At 27.9% G+C, this 18,158-nt stretch overlaps 5 protein-coding genes across 15 annotated transcripts; 4 read left to right on the forward strand and 1 right to left on the reverse strand.

Annotated features, from left to right (window-relative positions):
* Positions 1 to 322: 322 nt before the first annotated feature.
* Positions 323 to 1,494, forward strand: LOC122530646 (mitochondrial assembly of ribosomal large subunit protein 1). The gene is made up of 3 exons (XM_043657783.1): positions 323 to 731; positions 852 to 1,112; positions 1,196 to 1,494. Exons 1-3 carry the CDS (start codon positions 404 to 406, stop codon positions 1,399 to 1,401), a joined length of 795 nt encoding a protein of 264 aa, XP_043513718.1. The 5' UTR covers positions 323 to 403; the 3' UTR covers positions 1,402 to 1,494.
* Positions 1,495 to 1,578: 84 nt separating this feature from the next.
* On the forward strand, positions 1,579 to 4,606 carry LOC122530643. Of its 2 annotated transcripts, XM_043657771.1 has the most exons (6): positions 1,580 to 1,987; positions 2,201 to 2,671; positions 2,767 to 2,969; positions 3,054 to 3,193; positions 3,284 to 3,469; positions 3,537 to 3,677. In XM_043657771.1, exons 2-6 carry the CDS (start codon positions 2,307 to 2,309, stop codon positions 3,645 to 3,647), a joined length of 1,005 nt encoding a protein of 334 aa, XP_043513706.1. In that variant the 5' UTR covers positions 1,580 to 1,987; positions 2,201 to 2,306; the 3' UTR covers positions 3,648 to 3,677. The 2 variants fall into 2 exon arrangements, with proteins under 2 accessions (XP_043513705.1, XP_043513706.1); XM_043657770.1 differs by having other exon boundaries at positions 1,579 to 1,987; positions 3,284 to 4,606.
* Positions 4,607 to 4,618: 12 nt separating this feature from the next.
* LOC122530645 lies at positions 4,619 to 6,357 on the reverse strand. 4 transcript variants are annotated; one of them, XM_043657782.1, is made up of 5 exons: positions 6,148 to 6,357; positions 5,458 to 5,964; positions 5,241 to 5,381; positions 5,084 to 5,159; positions 4,619 to 4,981 (listed from the first exon to the last, which is right to left on the reverse strand). In XM_043657782.1, exons 2-5 carry the CDS (start codon positions 5,878 to 5,880, stop codon positions 4,866 to 4,868), a joined length of 756 nt encoding a protein of 251 aa, XP_043513717.1. In that variant the 5' UTR covers positions 5,881 to 5,964; positions 6,148 to 6,357; the 3' UTR covers positions 4,619 to 4,865. The 4 variants fall into 4 exon arrangements, with proteins under 4 accessions (XP_043513717.1, XP_043513715.1, XP_043513716.1 ...); XM_043657780.1 differs by having other exon boundaries at positions 4,619 to 4,698; positions 4,834 to 5,159; positions 6,148 to 6,354; XM_043657781.1 differs by having other exon boundaries at positions 4,619 to 4,718; positions 4,834 to 5,159; positions 6,148 to 6,354.
* Positions 6,358 to 6,781: 424 nt separating this feature from the next.
* On the forward strand, positions 6,782 to 8,993 carry LOC122530644 (mRNA cap guanine-N7 methyltransferase). Of its 6 annotated transcripts, none has more exons than XM_043657776.1 (9): positions 6,782 to 6,845; positions 7,020 to 7,079; positions 7,116 to 7,177; positions 7,272 to 7,461; positions 7,536 to 7,777; positions 7,900 to 8,081; positions 8,146 to 8,355; positions 8,433 to 8,647; positions 8,730 to 8,993. In XM_043657776.1, exons 2-9 carry the CDS (start codon positions 7,022 to 7,024, stop codon positions 8,765 to 8,767), a joined length of 1,197 nt encoding a protein of 398 aa, XP_043513711.1. In that variant the 5' UTR covers positions 6,782 to 6,845; positions 7,020 to 7,021; the 3' UTR covers positions 8,768 to 8,993. The 6 variants fall into 6 exon arrangements, with proteins under 6 accessions (XP_043513711.1, XP_043513708.1, XP_043513713.1 ...); XM_043657777.1 differs by lacking the exon at positions 6,782 to 6,845 and adding an exon at positions 6,863 to 6,879; XM_043657773.1 differs by having other exon boundaries at positions 6,794 to 6,879; positions 7,020 to 7,177.
* A 2,184-nt stretch (positions 8,994 to 11,177) lies between these two features.
* LOC122530658 (DNA topoisomerase I, mitochondrial) lies at positions 11,178 to 17,397 on the forward strand. Of its 2 annotated transcripts, none has more exons than XM_043657801.1 (12): positions 11,178 to 11,400; positions 11,672 to 11,717; positions 12,243 to 12,645; positions 12,717 to 13,030; positions 13,097 to 13,257; positions 13,350 to 13,556; positions 14,133 to 14,288; positions 14,505 to 14,596; positions 14,932 to 15,917; positions 16,018 to 16,468; positions 16,537 to 16,686; positions 16,765 to 17,397. In XM_043657801.1, exons 1-12 carry the CDS (start codon positions 11,359 to 11,361, stop codon positions 16,865 to 16,867), a joined length of 3,111 nt encoding a protein of 1,036 aa, XP_043513736.1. In that variant the 5' UTR covers positions 11,178 to 11,358; the 3' UTR covers positions 16,868 to 17,397. The 2 variants fall into 2 exon arrangements, with proteins under 2 accessions (XP_043513736.1, XP_043513737.1); XM_043657802.1 differs by having other exon boundaries at positions 11,179 to 11,400; positions 13,097 to 13,248.
* Positions 17,398 to 18,158: the final 761 nt, after the last annotated feature.

Consider the following 18,158-nt stretch of genomic DNA (forward strand, 5'->3'; position numbering starts at 1 on the left):
TGTTATTAATTGATTCATTAATTTTATACAATTTTTGTTTCAGATGTAAGAACTACACAAAATCATCTTGAAAGAATTATATTAATTTTAAGAACCCTACAATTTCAACATACAATTAACTTTTCTTATACAGAGAATTAATTTTATTATTATATACACGTATTGTAAAATTTAATAAAATTATCGTTTGAATTACTCAAAACTTTTTTTTTAACCTTATCCTTCTTAAGATGAAAGTTAAAATATACCAATGTCGTTAACTCAAGATTACTCGTGTGGGAGTCTAGTGCAGATACATCCCGGCACTAGACCCCCAGGTGGGTAATCCCGGGTTAATGTTGAAATGGGGTAAGTGGCGTTGTGTACTTCCAATAAACTTAACCTCGCTTCACGCACGTAGAATATGCGATCTCTACTAATAAATTTATTGCGAACAAAGAAACAGTTTTATAAATATTTGAAACCTTGTACAAATAGTATAATAACATATTCTCAATTGAGACAAATTATTACATTTTCAAATAATGGTCAAAAATGGCTTAACGACAATAAAAATGTGGAAAACAAGTCACATAACCTAGTTAGTTCGATTGGTATGACTCATAAAGTTTTTGAAGATCAAGATGCAGAAATTATTTTTGATGCCAGTGAAAAACAAGAAACAATTAATTTAGAAGATTTGAGAATTGAGGAGGAACCTTATGATCCTTACGAAGGAATAAATTTAAAACGTAAGTCAAAATGAAATTTGTTTTGTACAAAATTTACTTATATAGAAACTTTTTAAAAAGTTGAAGAATATACTATTTTTTAATATAACATCAATTATTTATTGATTAATTGTTTTCCAGGTGCTGTAAATGGTGTATTTGAAATAGAAGATCTGGTATCATTATTACAAAGAGATAATGTCAAAAATATTTTTGTCGCTACAGTACCTTCTGAATTATCATATGTTGACTACATAGTTATAGTAACAGGTAGATCAAAGAAACATATGCAAGCACTTGCTAATTTTGTGCGTAAAGTATATAAATTAAAGAAAAATAAAACTGATTTCTTGCCAAAAATTGAAGGAGAAAATTCAAATGATTGGATAGCTTTAGATCTAGGTAATTTTTTACTATGTTGACAAAATTTGTTATATTTTTAGAATAATTGAATACAGAATATTACATATTCCTTTTATTTTTAGGAAATATTGTATTGCATATTTTTTCAAATAATGCCAGATCATTATATGATCTGGAAGTATTATGGTCAGTTGGACCTGACTATGATGATAAAAATAAAAGTTCTACTGAAGATGACATTATGGAACAATATAACACATTTTTATCCGATTTAGAACCAATTGAGAATGACGATGATAAAGAACAAGAAATGTATAAAAAACAATAATTATAAAAGTTATATAAACTATGTTGTCTTTTATTTACTAGGATATTATTATTAAAGAAATAAAATGTTTAAAACATAATGCTTAAAAAGTAATAAGTGTGTGATCAATATTTCCTGACTCCTGTATAAACTATCAATCATTTTTTTCTCTTCCCCCTCCACTCTTTCATTTTGCTCCTCATGCTCTATTATTATGTTTTTTGAAGTATTCGCCATTCAATAAGCGTCCATATCTGAAGGCGCTTTATCGCAAACAGCAAAATGGAATCTTATCGAATTATCAACTTCATTTCATACGCTGACTAATAATTTCAATATGCATTTATATCTGAGTGAAACAATTTTGTGTTGGTATATGCAATTTAAAACCTCGTGTATCAACAAAACGTGATTAGAATAATATTCTGTTCTATCTTACAAGCTTACGAGTATCATCGGCATTTATATATCATTTGTATAACATAAAATAAAAAATAATTTTTAGAATAACATAAAATAATACATTTGATTTTTTAGTAAAAAAATAATGTAATTAAATTTCTGCGATATGATGGTGCAATTAATTTTTTAAATAGTATTTATATAGGTAATGTATACATATAAATTTTCAGTAATTCTTGTAAATAGTTTACATAAATAAAAAAATTTATCATTGTTTGCACATTATTAGTTATCAAAAATATAAAAATGTTGAAAAATATGAAAATATCAGTTTGTAATATTTTACAAGATAAATGAAAAATAGTTTTAAGTATTCTTAATTTTATGAATTATTTTATCATAAAATTCTTTATTTCAGATGAATATAGTTGGTTTAAGGTATTTAGAACTAGCATCATTAAGAAAAATATACGAAGAAAAAAAAGAATATGAAAAGATAAAGAAAATTTATTTAATCTCAAAACATGGCAAATGATTTAGATTCAGTGTGTAAAAAGAAATCAACACGTTTTATGCAAATTCCTTTGAAATCAACTGAACAGATTTATTTAATTTTTTTAATTCCAACATTGATCACTTGTTTTATATATATAATTCATTTTTCTGCTGATTTAGTAGTTGCTATACAGCACTTCAAAGAACATAACTTAGTATGGGGTTGTTGTACCATTGGTTTTATGTATGCACCAGCAATTGCATACTTTATGTTAACTGTTTCAAGACCAGATTGGTGGATGTCAAATGACGATAAACTAACGAGGAGTATCTTTTATTGGTTTTCTCTTCAACTTTGTCAATTGGTGGTCTTTGTCTTTTTTTCTCTGTATAGGTATTAATATGTTCTACTCAAAATTAATAATGGCTCTATTGATTTATATTAATTTTTTAATTATTTTATATTATAATTTTATAATTATTTTCTAGATATGCAGGTCTTATAGTATTATCTATTGAAGCTATTATTTTAAATGGAAGAGAGAGGACAGAAACTTTAAATATAGCAAGTGCTCCTGCAGCTATAGAATTATATTTTTTTTTACAAGCATGGTTTCAGGCAGTTCCACAAGCTCTTTTTCAAACACACTTACTTTTTCGTCAATCATCATTTCATCAGACTTATCAATCTGGTATTTTACTACATCTACATACAGTGTAATTCTAACTAAATTATAAATCCTAACTTATTTATTTCTAATTTTTATTAATTGTAGTAGTTGTAAAGGTGCTTTCTATTATTATGTCTGTCGTAATACTTGCTATTCAAACTACCTCTTTTCAAAGATTTGAAAGTCAACGTATTAATGGTAGAAAATTACCATGGGCAATGTGGTTAAAAAAATATTGTGTTCAGGTATTTTAATATTAAATAGAACATGATTATTTGCAACATATAAAAATAATTTGTTTTTTTAAAATATATATTTAACTTCTATAATTATAGGAACCTCATGATTTTGAAGAAAAAAAACCTCTGAAATTATCTAATATAAAGAGAAATAACACTGTAGAGGATTCTCGGGAACAAAAAGAATCTATAAAAATTCAACATGAAGATAAGAAGCAATCTGATTTTCACGTTATTTTACATCGTCAAGTGTCTGTGACACCTCCTTTACCACCTAAAAATGTATATATCACACCACCTCCAACTCCTTTACGTGGAGTTACTACAGTTACACCTTTGCCTATACCAGATGCACCAGCTCCACCAAGACCAGATTCTATATGTACAATTTCAGAAAATTCAGAATCTGAAAAATTATTTGCTAAAGCAATATCTATTGCAGATACAAAAAAAAGCATAAATACTACACAAAATTTAAAAGTTCCACAACGGAGATATTCGACAAAAGGTTTAGAAGAAGATGATCCTGTAGGAAAATTTTTGAGTTTTTTATGGTGGTTCTTTTTCATTTTAGCACGTATACTTACTATTGCCACGTTCTATGAATTTTATCCACTTTACTTATCTATTGCGCTTGGTATACATTATGGTATTATGTTAATATATCTTTTTTATTATACAAAATATTATGACATTATTACTTTTTTTCTTAATTTATGGTTAGGATTAATTTATATAGTTAGTTTAATCGAATATAGAATTAAATTTAAATATGCAGATAAGTGGGTATTGCCATATTATATTTTTGTATTAATGCAAAATACGTTCTTAACGTTATCTTGGTACTTTTACGCAGATTGGGATGGATTTTGGTATACTTATATATTTTATATTATTTTTGGAGCTATGACACTATGTATTTTATCAACTATAATTTATTGTGTTTTACTTAAACCAAAGAAACATAGGATTTATACCAGTTGACAAATGCATAAAATTGTAAAATATTCATTGAAATGTGATTCTCAAATGCTTTTAATCTTCATATTTTAACATACTTTTGCTTCATATTTATACAAATCATTTATAAAATGGATATGTTAAAAAATTATTATGGATAGAACAGTAGTAGTTGATACAATTAAAATTTACAGTTACAATTTTTTAATCTAAAATGAAAAACTGAGGACTGATATTAATCATTACATATATATTTATTACTATTATAAATTAAGTAGCTATATTTATGAAACATTCATAGAAAAATCCGTCTAAAAATTTTTACAAATAGTTACTAGATACGGCAGCATTTTTTCTTATCTACGAACTTTATATCTGTATAATAATATTACACTACGTGTTTATATACAGAAATACTTATGCGAATACTTATAAGTATTAAAATATGTATATTTCTTATTTTGTTTCCTCTCATCTTTAAAGACTTTGGATATTAAAATTTAAACACCTATCACTTTATTAGAATCACTTTATTTCCGCAATATTCGTCACTAAAAAATAAAAAATATGTCTGTAAAATAGATCAGATTATTTTATATCTGATTGCTAAATCTTGGTAGAAAATCACTTTGAGATTATTATTAAAATAGTACATTCATTCACTTATAACTATGTCATCTACTTACACACATTCCTTAATTTATCTATTATGTTTTTTTCATACATGTATATTAGAATCTCTATGAAGATTTCCTAACTGTGCTTCAAACAAAATATCATTTAATAATTTTTCAGCTATAATTCTTTGGTCTAATCTCATATTTCGGAGTTTTGCTGCAACATTTCGTCCAATTGCATCAAATTCATCTTCCATTACAAATGAATTATTGTGTGATATTTTCAAAAGATCAGAACATTCAGCTTCATCTAACTTACGTCTACGAATTAATGGATTTTCTGACCATTCATTAGATTGGTCATCAGCTTCTTCATTTCCTGCTTGCCATTCATCCTAGATAAATATAAGTTCTTAAATTCCTACAAAATTTTAATTTTTGCCATATACAATTAAGGTCGTAAACAATGTGCTTACTGTTTTGTAACATTTCCTATATCCTCTTTTTGTTCTTACTATTTCTGGACATTTATCTGCTGATAAATCAATATATATCATTGCAGGTTTTCTTTGATTAGCTTTACATTTAATTTTGTCTACCATAAAAGGATGTACTCTCTGTAGAACACTTCGATTAATAAATATAAAATATTTATATTCAACTTTAAGTATTTTAAAAATGAATAGATCTTACTTTGATATGACTTAAAAAGTTTCCAGTGGATTTTAAATTTCCATTTAAATGTTTTTGACATTGTAAACACCGTACTGTTACATTACTATCTTCTACTCTAATTACTGTAAAGAATTCTCCATCAAGTATAGCTGGTAATCGAATTGGAGTCAGAGTCATGTTTTGTTGTGTATTAGATTGTATCTGTGAAATTTGATTAGGTTGATCTTGTTCATGTTGCTCTGATTCATGTTGCTCTGATTCATGTTGCTGCTGATTTTCATGATTTTCTTGATTCTCTATGGCTGTTTGAGATGTCTGTCCACTGACTGTTTCAGATATTTCTCGCTGTTGATTTGCAGCATCGATCATACATGTGTCAAAACTTTCAATCTTTGTTTCATACCTTTGTGTAGAAAATGTGTCCATGATTTTATAATGCATGCAAAATTTATTCTAATAGGAGAGTGCGTTAAATATGAAGTCCAACAATTTTAATAAATTGTACATGAATAACTCTTCAAATATCTGAAAAAAAATAAAAGATCATGATTTTTACTGACTATGAAGCAAAATACTATTATTTATCTTGATTTATTATTGAATTTTAGATAAGCTGTTAGATAAGAATGTCATATGCATAATAAATCTAGATCAGATAATAGATGAGAGAATGTGATACATACAATCTTTAATAAAATTTCTACCTACCAACGTCAGAAAACATAGCTATATTGATACAATGCATAAATTTCTCGTTATACAGCATAAAAAGTTCTTGTAACGACGAAATATTTGATGCATTTCTTAAGGTACTGTGAGATATATGGCTGTTTAAATTCAATAGTGTGCTATCTTTGCAACTATAGCGAAGCGTGCATGCGTGAAAATAGGCGCATATTTGGTAGCACTGAAGTAAATAAAAGTATTAGTAAAATTTCATTATAATTTTAATGAATTTATATATACAAATAATAATTTTACCTCTCATACATTAATATAAAAAAAAGAGAGAAAACATTATATATTCATAAAATACATTTATAAGAAAACAAAGTCGAAAATGTAGAATATAAATAATAGAGTTAGTTTGATATTTAAATTTATGTGAGAAAAGTATTTTCTATATCTTAATATTTAATTAAAAATAAATAAATCTCTCAAGATAAAAATAAAAATATAGTTTTTTATTTGAAAGAAATAAAGCTTATATTAATAAATCCCGTATTTTAAATCACTTAAGTATTCATTGTTAATTGGTACTTCAGTTACTATTTAGTAAAAAAGTAATTTACTAATCTTTATAAGTTGTAGGGAATTTTTATGAAGTGAATGACTAACGTTGTTAGCATTGGTAACTACAGTTGGGAAAGTTGGAACTAAACATAAAAGAATTATAGGCACTGACTGTAAGTGCTAAACGTGTATAGTTTTTCACAAATTGTCTGTTTTTACTTAAACATATACGATAGTAATGATTTATTTACAAATATACATGACATAATATTTATTAAGGAATAGTTAAGCTATTGAAAAAGCAGTAAAATAAAATTTAGTAATTTGATGAGATTTTATTTACATAGATATGTCTGCACCTGGAGTAATGAATGAGGCCAAAGAAAAACGAGATGAAATATCAAAAAAAAAGGATAAAAATTATAGACAAAATAAATGTTCCCAAATTGAGGAGCATTCAGATGCAAGTTCATCTAAGAGAGTAAAATATGATGCTGCACAAAATGTATATATTGCTATTATATTACATATGTATATATGACTTTTATTTCTTTATTTATTTATTTATTTAATCATTTTCTTCTATTTGTGCATCATAGGTTAATAATACTTCATCAGAATTATCTTCCAATAATAGTGAAAAAACAAATGAATCGTTAAGCAAGAAAGAATATAGTGATAACTCATTATTAGTTATACAACATTATAATACAATATTAGATGACAGGAATAAAAGTAGAATTTTATATATGAGAAATTTTAACAATTGGATTAAAAGCATGCTTATGTGTAAGATTCTAATTTACATATACATAAAATGATAATCTTGCATGCAACAACTTTTAATTACAAATTATTTGCAGTCGAATATACTAATGAAATTCATGGAGCTCATTTAAAAGCATTAGATATGTGTTGTGGTAGAGGTGGAGATCTATTTAAATGGAAAAAATTAAATGTAACATATTTAATTTGTGCTGATTTAGCTGAAGGAACTATACGAGAATGTCAAGATAGATACAATGAAATGTTAAAACGAAATTCTGCAGAAAGAAGATATTCTCCTATTTTTTCAGCTGAATTTATAACGGCTGACTGTACAAAGGTATTTGCTTCTATTTTTTCATGAGCGCGATATTGAAAATTAGTTGTCAGAATGTAATTATTACTTTGGAATTTATAATATCATTATATATGTTCTCAATCATTGACAAAGAATGGTTTCAGGTTCGATTAAGATCAAAATTCGAAGATCCTAGTATAAAATTTGATTTGGTTAGTTGTCAATTTGCATTCCATTATTGTTTTGAGTCATTAGAACAAGCAGAATGTATGCTAAAAAATGCAAGTGAATGTTTAAAACCAGGAGGTTATTTTATTGGAACTATTCCAGATGCATATGATCTAGTGTGAGCTCATTTCTTAATATTTAGAAAATATCTTTTAATTAAAATTATATAAAAATTGTATTAGTTCTAGGTGGCAAAGATGTGATGGTAACAGTTTTGGAAATGATATTTATAATGTAGAATTTTTTTGCAACAAAACAAAACCACCACTTTTTGGTGCAAAATACCATTTTAAATTAGGCAATCTTGTTAATTGTCCAGAATTTCTTGTTTATTTACCTGTATTTCGTAAATTAGCTTTAAAATTTGGTTTAAATTTAGTAAAGTTTGAAAGGTAAAAAAAGATTTAATAGTAATAAGTTAATGTATGTTTACTGTGTTTGACAAAAATTTTATATTGTTTATTTACAGATTTGATAGCTTTTATGAACGTATGAAGGATAAGAATAAAGGTAAACTATTACTTAGTAAAATACAAGCTTTAGAAACTTATCCGCCTCGACACGGGCAAAAGCTTGCCGGCAATCCTGATAAAGATTATCAACATGCTAAAGAATATAACACACAAAAGACTTCGAATCGTCGTGAAATTGGTACTTTGTCTCAACCAGAATGGGAAGTTATTTGTTAGTATAAAATTTATATAATTTGGTAATTAAATATGTTTATTTAATTTTATTACGATAATATCGATTAATTTTATTTTAGCGCTGTATGCAGTATTTGCATTTCAAAAAATGAAATAGAAGCAAAATTAGAATATGTAAAATTCAAAACTGTGAAGTGTTAACTTTTTAGTATTGACCATTGATTTTATATTGTACCAACTAGTTTGTTCCTCTGAAAATAGACATGCATGTTGATACAATATATAATCTGATTCAATGAATTCAACAATATTACACCAAGTTAAACATGTACAATGTATTTTTATGGATTTGATCGTTCTTTATATAAACAAAATTAAATTAATATTGTATCATGATTTTACACCGTGTAGATCATCCCTATGATAGGTGCCGAAATTAATTTATATTCTAATTGCACGCTGTTGCGCGTGTATGTCTGTTCTTGTCGCACGTTATCGCTCTCCTAGCTGCGGCGCGTATATATCTGTCCTTGTCGCACGCTGATGCTCTCCTTGTCTACCGCGTTTATATGTTGTGCTTGTCGCACGCTAGTACCCTCCTTGTCTAATGACGCTAGACAAGGAAAGCAATAGTGTGCGACAAGGACATCCTTCGATCTATTGAAAAAAAAATTCAACTTTTTACACATACCTTTTTCTAGGACAAAACATACATAGAAAGAAAGCGAGGAGTCTAATTTTAAGGAGGCGTATAAAAAAGTTCGCAAATTATTTCTCTTAATTAGGTTTTTTTCCTAATTAGTGCGAACTGTCATAAAATGGACATGGTGGCGCCATCTAGCGGCAACACAGTGGTACTAATTATTTATAAAAATACTTATTTCTGCATTTTACGGGTCAAATGGGGTATGAAAAAAAAGCTAAGGGTCTAATTAGGGTAATACAATCGCCAAAGTTCACAATCCATTTCGCTAAATTAGGTTTTTTCGCAAATGAAAATTTCTCTGAAAAACATTTCTTACTCCGTAAAATAGAGAAATTTTGCGACAAGGACAATATAAATTAGTTCCACCATTTCACCGCTACGCGACGCTAGTATTTTAATACCTCTAGCGGTTAGCACATCCAGTCTTTCCTTAGTATACCAGTTTCAAAGACACGAATGTTACGAATCGTAAGTGGATGCCGCTTAGCTATGGCTCAAGTGCGATCTTTAGGTTAAGCATGCACCCTGCGGAACAGCTCTAGGATGGATGCGGTGCCGTTTCTTGGCTCAAGCTAGAGGTTCCTAATAAACCGTGCGTCTGAGGTTAGGAGTCGCCGGCATCAGCCCTATTGATGAATCTGGCGGTGACTGAGACGAAATACATTCCACCTTCTATATCCTTCTACAACCTTACATTATACATAAAATCATTCGCTACAGAAATTTCACCTTTAGTACCATCTACTGACGAATTGTAAATTGTATATTTTCAGTTATATATAGCTATATCTATGTACAAAAAATGAAAAGTCACATGCAAGAGCAAAGGAAGCAGTTCCTTCTTTCAGTAACCGACCCAACTAAGTTTTATTTGTTCTGCGTGACACTCTCAACCAATAGGTATTCTTAAATTTAAGAATGGATTGGAAATAACCAACCAGATCCACATTCTTTTCGGGGAACTTCTCATCTCTGCACACGTGTTAATGCAAGTATAAGTCATCGTTTCGAATCTTGAGATTATTGAGTTATTACAGTTGAATTCGGTTAAAATATATTTAATTTTATACAAAATATAAAAATAATAATCAAATTTTACAATTTGTTTTGCTTCGGGGATTACGAGAGAAATAATTGTAATTATAGAAGACGAGAAACTAATTTTTTTTATATAATCATTTATAGTGATTGCTATTTTATGTCTAAACGAGTTCAAATATGTTTCATTGCGTTTGTGATATTAAGAAAATGGAAGAAACTTTTTTACCCATTGAGCTACATTTTATAAAAATAAACTTATGAATTTTTATGCAAAATAAAATTTGTTAATCTTTATATAAGTATATAATTTTAAATATATAACGTCTTTTCTAACTAGACTATGTATATTAAAAATAAATTAACAGAACTATGAACGTTTAGTTCATATGAAATTATATAACAATCTTTTTATTTTATATATTTCTTTGAATGATTGATGAAATTTTAAAAACTTAATAAAAGGTAACTTAACAACTGTAACTTTTATTATACGATGTTTTCTGTGCACATGTTACAAATTTCGATATTCGATTTTATGTCGCAAACATTTCCATTTAGAAATTGAAGTTTGTGACAACGGACGAACAAACATTAGATATTTCTTTTCAAAATCAAAACGAGTTTTCATCAATAGGAAAATCCAACTCATGTATTAACAAATTTTCATTGCAAATTGTTCATAAAATCGTAAGCGTTAACATTTATAACCAACGTTATTGCAAGAAAACATGACTGAATAGTCAGGTACGGACTGCGAGACAAAGGGTTATATTGGACATCAAATAGGCGGAGCAAAGATGCGCATGCGCAGTTAGGTATTTTCGATACTTAGACTGGGTCTCCTATATGATCTAAGCCAAGCGTAGGCTCGGCTGCAGTCGAAGTGTATAGTCGAATAACGACTGAGTAGTGTGGTGTGTGTGGCCCCCAGTTCTCTTTACTTCTCTCGCTTCTGTTAGTCCTCGCGTTGCTAGAGTCTATCAGTCGCGTTCGCATGAGAAATGGAGCTTGAGCAACCAACAATGCAGTCGAATTCCGATTCAGTAAGTGACGAATTAGTATTTATTTGTTTCGCTGCATTTATCTACGTGTACAGTTTTTCAATATTTTGCCTTATATTATGGCTTTTCTCTTGTATTCACGGCATAGTCGTGGACGCGAAATTTTTCTAAGTCCCAAAATGGCGTCTGCGACTAAGTCCTACCTGGCTTGCCTTACACCGCCAGACGTTAAGTCCGATAGAAGAGTAGATGGTTATATACCACGTATCAATCTTGTTAAAATGATATTTTTATATGAATTTTATTGTTCTAGGAAAGAAAGATTAAGGAGAATAGCAGCATGACTGGAAATCATAGTGGTAAGCAATTTATTCGTATGCATTCTGACAGAGCTGAAATCGAAACTTTATAGCAGTAAATATTAAGTTCGATGCGACGACTAAGTTGAGGCTGCCAACGACCCAACCGGTCTGACACGTGTTTCGGCTCTGACGAAGTATCCGAACTACTTCCTGAAATTCAAATTTAGTTTTATTTTTTAAGTTGGCACTTGCTTGCATTTTGTATTGCAAAAATTTAGAATTTTCATTTTTTGAAGTAGAAATGATTTTATTAATTTAATTTAATTAAATTTTTATAAATTTAAATGATTTAAATTTCCTTTAATTTCGCTCATTTATAGTTAGCTCTTATATAGTTATGAAAGAAATAATATTATCTTTGTAGTATACGTTTAAATAAATATTTCAAAACATGGATGTAATATATTTTAATTCAAAAATACAAGTAACAAAGTTTTTTTTAAATAATATTTTAGTAATTATGAAACTTTAGTTGAATGATTGTTGATGGAAAAAAAAATAATTACAATTAATTTTTTCCAGATGCCCATATAAATGGCATGTCAAATGGATTTGATAAAAAAAGAGAACACAAGTCAGAACATAGGGATAAAGACAAGGAACGGTCTCACAAGTCTGATCATAAAGACAAAGAAAGAAGCAAAGAAAAAGATAGGAATCATAAAAGTGAACACAGGGATAAGGAAAAGGATAGACATAAACACAGTTCTAATTCTATTAAAGAAAAGGATAAACATGATAGTAATAGCAGTAGCAAAGATAAGGACAAGGAAAGAAAAAGTAGCTCATCATTGAGCAAAGACAAAGAACATAAAAGTAGTTCTTCAACTAGTTCTTCAAGCAAAGATAGAGAAAAGGATAAAAGCAAAGACAAAGAACATCATCATAAATCTAGCTCTAGTTCTAGTTCTAAGGATAAAGATAGGTATGATTTAATATAATTTTACAATAAGTGCTTTTTTATGTTTTTATATAAGAAATTATATTATATTATAGGCATCACAGTAGTTCCAAGGATAAAGAAAATAAAGAAAAGGACAAAGACAAAAATAAGGATAGGGATAAATATAAACATAGTATAAGTTCAAGTTCCCGGGACAAAGATAAGGATAAAAATATTTCTAAAGATAAAGAAAAGGAGAGAAAACATTCATTAGAAAAGGACAAGGAAAGACATTCTGCATCTCATGCAAATGATAAAGAAAAACATCGCTCTTCTGAAAAAGACAAAGACAAACATAGTTTGTCGAGTAAGGATAAGCATCGCCAGGATAAAGAAAAAGATCGACATCGTCATGACAAAGAAAAATGTAAGTTATAATATAAAATGTATAATAAAAATAATAAGTATTGTTTTCATTTGATCTAATCCGTAGCAAAACACAAAGAAGATAAAGATAAGAAAGAAAAAAAGAAGGAAGAAATTAAGGTAAAAGAAGAGGTAATGGATGTAAAACCTAATCACATAGTAAATGAAGAATTTCAGTTTAATGTTGGTCATACTTTGAAACATGAAGTAAAACATGAAGTAAAAGAAGTAAATATATATCCTTTTTAATATATTTGATCTTAAGATGAAGCGAATTTCAGTAACAAAATAATAAATTAATTTAAAACAATAAATTATAGGAACCTATATCACAAATTGAACCAGAAGATGATGATGACAGTGGTGGTGAACAACCATTATATATTAAAGTTGATGAAGACGAAGAGGAACCTATCAATGAAGAAGAAGGAAGTATGGATTCAACTGATGGAAATGATACAAGACTCTCAGATCTTCATAATACAACAATTAAAACTGAAGAAGATTCGGATGAAGACATGCCCTTAGTAAGTTAAATTTATATTAATATGCATATTTATTTATATATATTTATGTATCAAATTCTTAGACACATCTTATAGATATATAAATATAAATATATACAGGATGTCCCCAAAATTGTATAGCCATAATGTGAGTTTACATATGAAAATAAGTCAAAAAAAGAATAAAATTTTTTCACATGGCGCCTGGTTTTCGAGGAAATAAAATTTGAAAAGTTATCAAGTACATGTGTATTAAGGCAATTTTTAACGAAACGTATTCAGTCTATTTTCTTAAAAATGAAGCTATAAATGAACAAATTTTTTTACTTATTTTTGCACATAGAGTAACCTGTTAATTATTATTTCTTGTCACGTCTAGAATTAGCTAAATTCAAGTATACTTAAAAAATTTTAAAATTCGATTTTCTCGTAAACGAGGAATCATATGGAAAAATTTTATTCTTTTTTTTCACTTATTTTGACATGTAGACTCATACATTCTACTATGATTTTGACAGTCTATACATATGTATAACAAAAATAATATAACATTATATATTATATTACATATTATTAATAAAATAACTAATTATACAGAGTGCAAGAGCTCCTGCAAGTGGTAAAAGAAGTTTAGATTCAGAAGAAGAAGATGACCTTCCTCTCTCAGCACGTAAAAAGCCTAAGAAAAACGATACAAAAACAAAAAAAAAGAAACGAAAATATGATGATGAAGATGAAGATGAAATTGAACAAGTAAATATGTATTTACATGTGACTCTGTCGTGCTTGTTGCTCAGACGTACCTTAGTCACAATTGGTAGCGTCTGATGTTTGTTCGGTTTTTGAGTCTGAGCACAGACAGGCAGGATATCTGCAGTAATATATAAATATCTTAATAATATATAACCAATATCATTAATGATATAATGATGTTATAATTTTATTTAACTTTAGAATAAAATTTTGCAGAAACCAAAGAAGAAAGGTGTAAGAACATCAAAAGGAGAAAATTCCAGTCCAAGAAAAAAGAAACAAGAAGAAGAGCAAGAAGTTTGGAAATGGTAAAGTTTGCTATGATTTGAAATTTCCGCAAAAATTACCTCACATAAATAAGTAAGGTTATGTCATCTAACCTTTTGTTTAGTCTAACCTTGTGAACACGTTCTTTAACATTAAATATGTACATTTTGTTTCAGTAAAAAATGTTTAACATTTTTGAAAATATTAGAATAACATCTTCGATAAATTTATATTATATTTATAGATATTTTAAAAAACCAAAATTACTTAAATGTGTATCTTTCTTAAGGTTACATATATATCTATTTTAAGATTTAATATATAAGCCAAGTACAAAATAAAAATAAATGAAAAGTAAATAAAAAAATTGTTATAGGTGGGAAGAAGAAAAAAAAAATGATGGTACAAAATGGACATTTCTGCAACATAAAGGACCAGTATTTGCACCTCCATATGAACCACTTCCTCCTGATATAAAGTTTTACTATAATGGAAAAGAAATGAAATTAAGTCAAGACACAGAAGAAGTTGCAACTTTTTATGCACGTATGTTGGATCATGATTATACTACGAAGCCTGCATTTAATAAGAACTTCTTTGATGATTGGAGAGAAGTGATGACTGAATCAGAGAGAGCTAAAATAGTTGATTTGAGTAAGTGTAATTTCAAAGAAATACATTCATATTTTCTTCAAAAAAGCGAAGAACGAAAAGCAATGTCAAAAGAAGAAAAGCAGAAAATTAAAGAGAAAAATGAAGAAATTCAAAAAGAATATGGTTTTTGCATTATCGATGGACATAAGGAAAAAATAGGCAATTTTAAAATTGAACCACCTGGTTTATTTAGAGGTCGTGGTGAACATCCAAAAATGGGTAAATTGAAAAGAAGAGTTATGCCAGAAGATATTCTTATTAACTGTTCCAAAGATTCTGATATACCAAAGCCACCACCAGGCCATAAGTGGAAGGAAGTTCGGCATGATCCTAATGTTACTTGGCTTGCATCTTGGACAGAAAATATTCAAGGACAAGTGAAATATGTTATGTTGAATCCATCAAGCAAACTTAAAGGAGAGAAAGATTGGCAAAAATATGAGACTGCTAGAAAATTGCTGCTAGGAAATCCGCAATTAATAGATAAAATACGTGCAGAATATAGAGAAGATTGGAAAAGTAAAGAAATGCGTATAAGACAAAGAGCTGTTGCATTGTATTTTATAGATAAATTAGCTCTCAGAGCTGGTAATGAAAAGGATGAAGATCAAGCAGATACTGTAGGTTGTTGTTCACTACGTGTAGAACATATTACATTGCATGAACAAAAGGATGGAAAAGAGTATGTAGTTGTATTTGATTTCTTAGGTATGTTTATTTTTTTATATATAAATTAGACAAAAATGAAATTTTTAATATAATATAATTTAATATAATAAATACATATATTATTTTAATATATTTGTAGGTAAGGATTCTATAAGATATTATAATGAAGTGCCAGTAGAAAAAAGAGTATTCAAAAATTTACAACTTTTTATGGAAAATAAATCACCAAGTGATGATTTATTTGATCGGCTTAATACAACTGTTATGAATAAACATTTAAATGAATTGATGGAAGGACTCACTGCTAAAGTATTCAGGACATATAACGCTTCATGGACATTACAACAGCAATTAAATGAATTGACAAATCCTGATGATACAGAAGCAGAAAAAATTTTATCATATAATAGAGCAAATCGAGCTGTTGCAATACTATGTAATCACCAACGTTCAGTGCCTAAAACACATGCAAAATCCATGGAAAATCTTAAGGCAAAAATAGAGGCTAAGAAAAATGCTATAAGTGAAGCAGAGTTAGCGGTAAAGGATGCTAAACGCGATGCAAAACATGGGTCTGTCAAAGAAAAAGTGTATGTATTGATTAATTATTATTAAAAATTAAATAATATTATATTTTACTATATATTCATTATTACAGTGTATATGAAAAGAAGAAAAAGGCTCTTGACAGATTAAAAGAGCAATTGACAAAACTGGAGGTTCAAGCAACAGATAAGGAAGAGAATAAAGAAATTGCATTGGGCACCTCCAAATTGAATTATCTTGATCCTAGAATTACAGTTGCATGGTAACTTTGATTCTTTTTTTATTTTACATTAAATATTACGTTCATACAAATTTAAATTATTAATTTTATATTATTTAGGTGTAAGAAACATAATGTCCCTATTGAAAAGATTTATAATAAAACTCAGAGGGATAAATTCAGATGGGCAATAGACATGGCAGGACCTGACTATGTATTTTAACCCCATAGAAGATTAATTATTACGAAAAATAACTCTCACTGATTGTATTTAGTGAAATTTTCGTTAAACTTATCAAGGGAAAAGTAATGGTATAATTTTCTATATTTACAAACGATAAATGTGAGAATGTGAAGACATATTTTGTATAGAACACTACGTTAAATTTCGGTAAAGACTTTATATTCAGTATGTAATCAACACATACTTGTAGTCTAGAATTGATCGTTTAGCAATCATTGCATAAAAATTTTAGCGATCGCATTTGCATATAGACGTTTAATTGATCTTATAAATATTAGAAATGAAACTTGTATAGTTTGACAAAAATTTAAATTCATGTTAGGTAGAAATTTATAATATTTGTGAATTAAAAAAACAAAATTTGTGCAAGTAAATCTAAATTTAGAGAACTTAATTTAAAATTACTTCATTAGAACAAGAATTTTACAGTCTCTAAATTTAGAAGTGCACAACACATATGGGCTGTTGCATTGTATATAGAACTGTTCATGAAAACTTTGCCAGCCAATAAAGAAGAGGTATATTGTATTAGGTCTATAAAAATCCGACTGCCGAATGAGCAGTTAATTTTATATTCCTTTAACTTGTTTTTTCTTACAAGTGTACAATGTCATCAATGAAAAGTTACATGTATTTTGCATTCTGAGACGTTGGAATCATGCGCTCTGTGTGAATTTTTTTAGTATAAAAAATTTATTAGGCCGAAATTGCAGTAGCAAACTCGATTGGAATATACTGTCCCAAAAAATGACATGATATAATGTATTTAAAAAGTAGATTATTGCTTTTAGCGATTTATGCTTTATAAAACGAAACATTTAGTCTATAATAAATGTGAACACAGTGTATCCTTAACATTTTTTTAGTATTTGTACACTTAAAAACCTTGTGATCACCATGAAATATTGTAAAAGAAAACTGTTTCAATATATTAGAAATTAGTTATATATAACTATAATTGAATTTTGTTTGATCGTATCAACTTGTCATTTTAATATAGATGAACCTGTATTTAGTAGTAAAATACTCAATTTATTGCAATATTTTTCAAAATCCTTTACCTTATATATGTTAATTATTTGTACAAGATATTCTACAATTAAAGAATATCTTTGTTTATGTGACTAATGGGACTCAAATTGCAGATTAATTTTTGAATGTAAAATATATTATTTTAAACTTTTATAAGTCATAATTCATGTTTAGAATAGATAAACCTATTTGCTTATTTATCTTGGAATATAGACCAGAGACGAGTAATTTTTTTAAA

Source organism: Frieseomelitta varia, unplaced genomic scaffold (assembly GCF_011392965.1).
Source record: "Frieseomelitta varia isolate USP_RPSP 00005682 unplaced genomic scaffold, Fvar_1.2 scaffold_350, whole genome shotgun sequence".
In the NCBI taxonomy this organism is placed as follows: domain Eukaryota; kingdom Metazoa; phylum Arthropoda; class Insecta; order Hymenoptera; family Apidae; genus Frieseomelitta; species Frieseomelitta varia.

Coding starts and splice junctions, on each gene's coding strand:
- LOC122530646 (XM_043657783.1), top strand. CDS start 404: ATGCGATCTCTACTAATAAATTTATTGCGAACAAAGAAACAGTTTTAT. Junction 732..851: donor CGAAGGAATAAATTTAAAAC/GTAAGTCAAAAT, acceptor ATTGTTTTCCAG/GTGCTGTAAATGGTGTATTT. Junction 1,113..1,195: donor TTGGATAGCTTTAGATCTAG/GTAATTTTTTAC, acceptor TTTTATTTTTAG/GAAATATTGTATTGCATATT.
- LOC122530643 (XM_043657770.1), top strand. CDS start 2,307: ATGGCAAATGATTTAGATTCAGTGTGTAAAAAGAAATCAACACGTTTT. Junction 2,970..3,053: donor TCATCAGACTTATCAATCTG/GTATTTTACTAC, acceptor TATTAATTGTAG/TAGTTGTAAAGGTGCTTTCT. Junction 3,194..3,283: donor TAAAAAAATATTGTGTTCAG/GTATTTTAATAT, acceptor CTATAATTATAG/GAACCTCATGATTTTGAAGA.
- LOC122530645 (XM_043657780.1), bottom strand. CDS start 5,880: ATGCATTATAAAATCATGGACACATTTTCTACACAAAGGTATGAAACA. Junction 5,382..5,457: donor ACTTTTTAAGTCATATCAAA/GTAAGATCTATT, acceptor AGTGTTCTACAG/AGAGTACATCCTTTTATGGT. Junction 5,160..5,240: donor ATAGGAAATGTTACAAAACA/GTAAGCACATTG, acceptor ATATTTATCTAG/GATGAATGGCAAGCAGGAAA.
- LOC122530644 (XM_043657773.1), top strand. CDS start 7,022: ATGTCTGCACCTGGAGTAATGAATGAGGCCAAAGAAAAACGAGATGAA. Junction 7,178..7,271: donor AATATGATGCTGCACAAAAT/GTATATATTGCT, acceptor TGTGCATCATAG/GTTAATAATACTTCATCAGA. Junction 8,082..8,145: donor CCAGATGCATATGATCTAGT/GTGAGCTCATTT, acceptor AAATTGTATTAG/TTCTAGGTGGCAAAGATGTG.
- LOC122530658 (XM_043657801.1), top strand. CDS start 11,359: ATGGAGCTTGAGCAACCAACAATGCAGTCGAATTCCGATTCA. Junction 15,918..16,017: donor AGTTGTATTTGATTTCTTAG/GTATGTTTATTT, acceptor ATATATTTGTAG/GTAAGGATTCTATAAGATAT. Junction 16,687..16,764: donor CCTAGAATTACAGTTGCATG/GTAACTTTGATT, acceptor TATATTATTTAG/GTGTAAGAAACATAATGTCC.